We start from the raw sequence: 7,221 nt of genomic DNA, 5'->3' as shown, positions 1-7,221 counted from the left end.
TCTAGTCTATCCACAGCTTAGAGCTTTTTCCTCATCTCTACCAAATATCTCAATCTATGGTAGGATCACTCCTCCATGCGCCCATACCCAGACTAGATAACTTGCCTACAGATATAAAAACTGCCATAACTCCCTGCTCATCTAGATGGGCTTTGTCCCTCTCTGGAACTCAGTAATAAGGCTTCCTTGTTTCACCCACTCTTTAGAAGCCCCATAGGAATGTATAATTTTTATTTTGTACTTTTCTGTTGTTGATAATACATGAGCAACATTCTTCTACAAACTAACCACAATCAGTGCTCTGTATTCTCATGATATGTTTTTGAGAATAAAATTATAAGCTTTTCCATTTTTTTCCTTTGTTAATTAACTATTAGTTTCAATTGCCCATTTCCAGTTACCTTCTGGGCATGTAATTGTTTCATATTTGTTTATTAAATTCCTGTGTATTAAATAAATTAATCTTTTATCATTTATATTAATTTTTAGTTAATAATTTTTATGCACGGATGCTCCCTTGTACCATTCTGGGGTAGGGAGGAATTCAATTCAATTTCCATGCAAGCCTCTATAATTATGGAGAAAATAATCTGCATATCCATATGTGGCAGGCAAATTTTCAACAGTTTTTTACATTTTACCTACACATATATTTTTAACATGTCAAATATAACTATTTTTCTTTTCACTTACTATTCTTATATTATACTTCCCTGGCCTTTCTCACTTCCAAGTTTGTAAAACTATTATCCTACATTTTACTACTGTTTTTGGCATTGTTTTATTTTGTTTTCCAATAAAGCTAAAAACATAAACAGGTTCTTCTAGGACCTTTGCATCTAGGGCTCCAAATTTTGACTATCGAATGTACTTATGTAAAACTTGAATTTAGAAAAAATTAATTGGAGACAGAGGCAGTAACATTTAAGGTATTCTATATCATCCTCCTGTTCCCAGATCATGGCTAATTGATATAGTCTTTCAGTCAGTAGCTGGCAAAATGGCTTCTTGTTTCCCTATTCCCCTGATTATTTCAGAGATAGATCACTTGGCACGTTAGTTTTATACTGTTTTTCTGGCAACCATTTTTATGCCCAGCATAAAAAATAGCCTTCTATCCCTTAAAAGATTTTACAAGTACTTAATTTCCCACACTAAAACCCATTTTATTTAAAATAACTAGAGTAAAAAAATAAAAAAAATAAAAAATAAAAATAAAAAAAATAAAATAACTAGAGTAATTTATGTAATCTCCAATAGAGCTATGGTACCAAATAACTATAATTATCATAATGAGTGAAATCAACTGAGGGCAAGGTTTAACATACAGGGCGGATTTGTAAACACCCATTAGTAATAATCATGAAGCTCTGAAAAAATCAAATGAAATAATTTCATGACATTTTTCTATAAAACCAATTATTTTCCTTTTCTCCATTTACCAAATTGGGGTGGGGGAATATATCTATCAATCAATCGATTTATTTTATATATATAGAGAGAGAGAGACTTTTTTCAAAACAAGTCTGCAGAATAACATTTTGCTCTTAATGGTGTTTTGCAACTTACTGATCTCTGCCCATAATCTTGATGTTGCTCTAAACCATAGAAGAAACAATTACAGATGAGTGACTCTCTTGCTTAAAATATTAACATGTATTCTTACAGTAATTAGAATAAAACTCCTTATCTCAACCTAAAAGCCCTTAGTGATTTGACCCTTACAGTAACATATATTTATCCCCTAAATCTCTCACAATTATCATCATACTCCAACTGAGAAATACTCAGGTGTTTCTTTCATATTCTTTAAGCATACCAAGTTTATTCCCTAATTATGTATAACTCTCCCTCATTGCCTACAATAGTACCTGACAAATGAGTTGTACTCAGTGAAAAACAATATTTGTTAAATGAATGTATGATTTACAGCAAGAATTACCTCTTCTTTACTTCCTATTACAAAATCTATTCAGCAGACCACATGCCGACTCAATAACCTCCTCATGGAAGTTTTCACTTCCTGGTTGCGAAGGGTATAAATCACAGGGTTCATTAATGGAAAGATCACAGTATGGAAGAAGGAAACTACCTTGTCAGCTGGCAAGGCCCTGAAGGGGCGAGTGTAGATGAAGATGGCAGGTCCAAACATGAGAAGTATAATAATGACATGAGTGGTGCATGTGGACAGTGCTTTGTTCTTCCCTTCAGAAGCAGACCCACGGACATGGCAGAAGATGACGGCATAGGAAGACAAAAGCGCCAGAAAGCACAGAAGGGTCATCAGACCACTGTTGAAGACCATCAGAAGCTCCACCACAAAAGTGTCTGTGCAGGCCAGCTTGATGACCTGTGGCACATCACAGAAGAAGTTATCCAGTTGGTTTGGGCCACAGAAGGGCAAACGGAGGATGAGGGCCACCTGGATAATGGAGTGGATAAATCCTCCAAGCCACAGAGCCAACAGCAAGGCATAGCAAACTCTAGGGTTCATGACAGTTGAATAGTGTAAAGGCTGACAGATGGCAATGTAGCGGTCAAAGGCCATCACAACAAGGAGTAATCCTTCCCCTCCTCCAAGGAAGTGCAAGAAGAAGAGCTGAGTGATGCAACCCCTATAGGAAATTATCTTCTTCTCAGAAACAAAGTCCACCAGCATCCTGGGAGCTACAATGAAGGAATAGGATGCATCCAGGAAGGCCAAGTTGCCCAGAAAAAAGTAGAGGGGGGCTGTGAGGCCAGGGTCTGATCTGATGGTGAGGATGATGAGGAAATTTCCAGGGAGGATGATGAGATAGAAAATTAAAACTAGCACAAAGACCAGGAGCTGAATATCTTGAGACTGGGTCAGACCAAGAAGGATGAATTCTTTCACCACTGTGCTGTTGTCATTTTCCATCTCCTCTGCCTACAGAACATCAGGAAGTAGAGAGTTTATTTCCATCTTCTGCATCTATATCATAGTCCTATTCAAAGTAAAAGCAGTATGTACCACATCTGTTACACCATCACTTCTCCACAACCTAAGAAATCTTTTCTACCCATTATTCTTCTATATTTCTGTCTGCCAACACCCTGGTTTGAAGCCAAACTCTTCTGCTTCTTCAGTTCTTTGCTTCTATTTAACTGTTAATCTCAGTTATCAAGTTCTTCAGGTTTTTATCTGAATGGGAGTTGAGGTGGGGATTGATTGCAAAGAGGAATGGCAGAGTTTTTAAGGTGACAGAAATGTTCCATATCTTGACTATAATGGTTACAAGTGTCTGTTCTTTCACCAAAATTTACTAAACTATACAGAAATTGTTACATTTACTCTACGCAAATTATACCTTAAGAAGACTGACTTAAAAAGTTAAAAAAAAAAACTGCTTATTTGAAATATTTCCTTTTCTCCTATAGAATATCAACCCATCCACATGGTCTAAATAAAAAAAAATCCCGGTCATTCTGGAGAATATAAGATCTGAGGCTTATCTGTACAGTGGCCTCTAAATTGAGAATGTGATCACCCAACACACATGATAATTTATTGGCATGAAAATAATAATAGTGGAATTTAGATACATATATTATTGTATCTGATTCTTTGAAGTTCCATTTTTGAAAGTTTTATACTTTATATAGAATCATGGTGTAATTGAATGTAAAGTATACAAATAAAATATAGATATTGCTTTGCATGTTCAAAATGGTTTCTTACTGAAACGAAAAATTTAAAAAGCTTGAAGAAATTTGAACTAGAGCAAAATACTAGTGATTTAAAACAATATTTCAGAGGGGCACCCGGGTGGCACAGTCCAGTAAGCATCTGACACTTGGTTTCTGTTCCAGTCGTGATCTCAGGGTCATGAGATTAAGCCCTGAATCAGACTTTGTGTTCAGCAGACTCTTCTTGAGATTCTCGCTCCCTCTCTTCCTCTGCCCCTCCCACTCATACTATTTCTCTCTCTCAAATAAATAAATCTTTAAAAAAGTATACTTCACATGCTTTCAGTTACACGGCACACTTGTTTTTAAATAGTGTTGTGGAATATGGAGTGTGGAGAGGAGGGCAAGAAGGATCCACTAACTAAATATAAGATGAGACAGAATGAAAGAGGGAAAGAAGGAAGAGAAAAGCATCCCAAATCAAGAAACCAAAGGAAATTTTTACAACCGTAAATCTATTCAAAACATAAAAATACCTGCTTTTTGTATGTCTAAACCTAAATATATTAATTAGTAACAGAGGTTTCCATGTATAGTCTAAATTCGAAATTATGAAAGAGGTACTTTACACCACAAAGGCACATATGTGAACACACACACATTGTTTCCTAAGCAAAACTAAAGCACAAAAATTTACAAATGGCACCATCCAAATCAGTTTTCTTCCTTTTCCTTTCCTTTCCTTTTTTCTTTTTTTCTCTTTCTTTTCTTTCTTTCTTTCTTTCTTTCTTTCTTTCTTTCTTTCTTTCTTTCTTTCTTTCTTTCTTTCTTTCTTCTTTCTTTCTTTCTTCTCCTTCCTTCCTTCCTTCCTTCCTTCCTTCCTTCCTTTTTTACTTAAGCATTCATTGGCTTCACTATTTATCATTCCTTCTGTGCATAAACCTGCTGCTAAAAAAGTGACAGAAATCCCTCTCTAACTCCTAAGTAGTGTGCATCTTGCACACTATTATACAGTATTTATTTCATAGTCTTTCAAACATTGATGCTATCTTTAAGACATCAAGAAAAGTGGGGGGAGATGCACCTGGGTGGCTCATTCAGTTAAGCCTTCGGCTCAGATCATGATCCCAGAGTCTTAGGATCAAGCCCAGCATCAGGCTTCCTTTAAAAAAAAAAAAAGATAACTTTACCTCTTAAGGTAAAAGCTGCAGGCTCTTCCTCTGTATCTTGTGTCTTATTTTCTATCATAAACTTCTGTTCTTCTATTAACTCTTTAACAGATGGGATTCATTACCATCTAACATCCCTCACTTCTCTCAGTTAATATGTGATATGTAAATTCAACACCAAGTATTAACATCCCCAAGACAATTGGTATTTTAACAAAGGCTTTGTATATCCCCAATAAACTAATTTTAAATATTGAGAAGAACTAGATATATATTGTTGAGAACAGATAAAAGGTGTTGCTGTATCACTGAATTGAGACCTCATATATTAATTTATTTCTACTATATTTCTGACCTTTGCATTCCATGACAGTAAATGCCCCACCTGAAGAATTGTAATATGTTTCCATTTATTCCTTCTTTCTATTCTTCATAAACATGAAGATAAAAACACATCTCTAGCAATCCAACACTACTCTCACACAGCAGACATCACCTTCTAATGGAAGGAACAATTACTGATTATTCCTACCTTTGTTGTTAAATAAATCTCACACAGGAGCTTCTTACACATTGAAATACACAGCCAATTTGTGATGCAATGGAGAATGTACATTGGGAATTTGAAGGCTAACAAAGCTATTGAATGCTTGCAATGGGAATTATTAGAATGCCAACAAGATACAATCAAAGATTAGACTTGAGATTTGTTAGGTACAAATATTCAAATACAAATCAGTTAAACAGACATTGTATCACTTCTGGGATTTAAAGTCAACATTCCATCAGTGACAGAGACAATAGAATTGCAAGCATATTTATTAGGTCTCAGTGAGTAGAAAGCCACAGGAAATTATATTTTACACTGCAATTCAAAAAGAGAAAAATGGTATAATTGATAAAAAATCATTGCTACATCTAGAAAAAAATTGTGGTCAAGTAGGTGGTAAATATGTTAGATTCAACATATTTCTGGTGACAAAAAGATAGGCAAAGATAAAATAAATGATGCTAACAAAATCTTCTTTCCATAGTCCTTCCATGTAAAGAGAGGATGTTCTCCCAAATAGATCCTATTACACCCTTGGTATTTGTTATTTTCACTCCTATGCTCTGTTAAAGTAATAATGAAGAACTATTTCTTTTTCAACTAAATATTAAGTAGAAGAAAAATAATTAAAAATTATGTAGTAGAAGGCAATATAATTTAAATTTTAGATTTGATTTTGTTTTAAAGGAAAAATTTTCAAACTATTTAAAAAATTAAAATACTAAACATAAAATGTTTTCGTAAAGAATATAGTGCACAATCAAAGACATTTCATCCTCATATAATCATAGTAGGGGGCTTTAACACCCCAGTTACATTGATGGACAGATCATCCCAACAGAGAATCAACAAGGAAAACAGTAGTTTTGAGTGGCACACTAGACCAGATGGATTTAACAGACATATTCAGAACATTCCATCCTAAAACAACAGAGTACACATTCTTTTCAAGTGCACACAGAACATTCTCTAGAATAGATCACATATTAGGCCAAAAACAAGTCTCAATAAATTCAAAAAAATCAGTCATAGCACGCATATTTTCCAACCAAAACACTGTAAAACTAGAAATCAACCACAAGAAAAAATCTGGAAAGACCATAAATACATGGAGGTTAAATTATATGCTAATAAGGAATGGGTCAACCAAGAAATCAGAGAAGAAATCACAAATTATATGTAAACAAATGAAAATGAAAACACAACAGTCCAAAATCCTTGGGAGGTAGCAAAAGTGGTTTTAAGAGGGAAGTTTATAGCAATACAGGCCTACCTCAAGAAGTAAGAAAAATCTCAAATAAACAACATAACCCAACACCTAAAGGACCTAGAAAAAGAACAACAAACAAAACCAAACCCAGCAAAAGAAAGAAAGTAATAAAGAATAGAGTGGAAACAAATGATATAGAAACTGAAAAAAAAAAACAGATCAATGAAACCAGAAATTGATTCTTTGAAAAGATCAACAAAATTGATAAACCTATAGCCAGACTCATCAAAAAGAGAGGGAGGGAGGGAGAGAGAGAGAAAGGACTCAAATAAATAAAATCACTAATGAAAAGGAGAAGTAACAAACAACACAACAGAAATACAAAGGATTGTAACAGAATATTATGAAAACCCATATGCCAACAAATTGGACAACTTAGAAGAAATGGATAAATTCTTAAAAACATATAATGCACCAAAACTAAAGCAGGAAGGAATAGAAATTTTGAACATTACCAGCAATGAAATTGAATCGGTAATCAAAAAACTACCCACCCAAAAAAAGTCCAGGACCTGACAGCTTCACAGATAAATTCTACTAAAAATTTAAAGAAGAGTTAATACCTATTCTCTATTCCAAAAAAA

The 7,221-nt window shown here is 34.3% G+C and overlaps 1 protein-coding gene across 1 annotated transcript; it reads right to left on the bottom strand.

The window, feature by feature from the left end:
• Positions 1-1,972: 1,972 nt before the first annotated feature.
• On the bottom strand, positions 1,973-2,911 carry LOC114221451 (olfactory receptor 4N4C). The gene has a single exon (XM_028119571.2). It carries the CDS (start codon positions 2,897-2,899, stop codon positions 1,973-1,975), a length of 927 nt encoding a protein of 308 aa, XP_027975372.1. The 5' UTR covers positions 2,900-2,911.
• Positions 2,912-7,221: the final 4,310 nt, after the last annotated feature.

The sequence above is a fragment of the Eumetopias jubatus genome, unplaced genomic scaffold (genome assembly GCF_037043125.1).
Source record: "Eumetopias jubatus isolate StellerSeaLion01/CBP00866 unplaced genomic scaffold, mEumJub1_p1.0 scaffold_7, whole genome shotgun sequence".
In the NCBI taxonomy this organism is placed as follows: domain Eukaryota; kingdom Metazoa; phylum Chordata; class Mammalia; order Carnivora; family Otariidae; genus Eumetopias; species Eumetopias jubatus.
Note: the sequence above shows the minus strand (reverse complement) of the source record. Positions and strands in the feature narration are given on the sequence as shown.

Bases quoted from the DNA above. Each gene is read 5' to 3' on its own strand.
- LOC114221451 (XM_028119571.2), bottom strand. From the start codon at position 2,899: ATGGAAAATGACAACAGCACAGTGGTGAAAGAATTCATCCTTCTTGGT.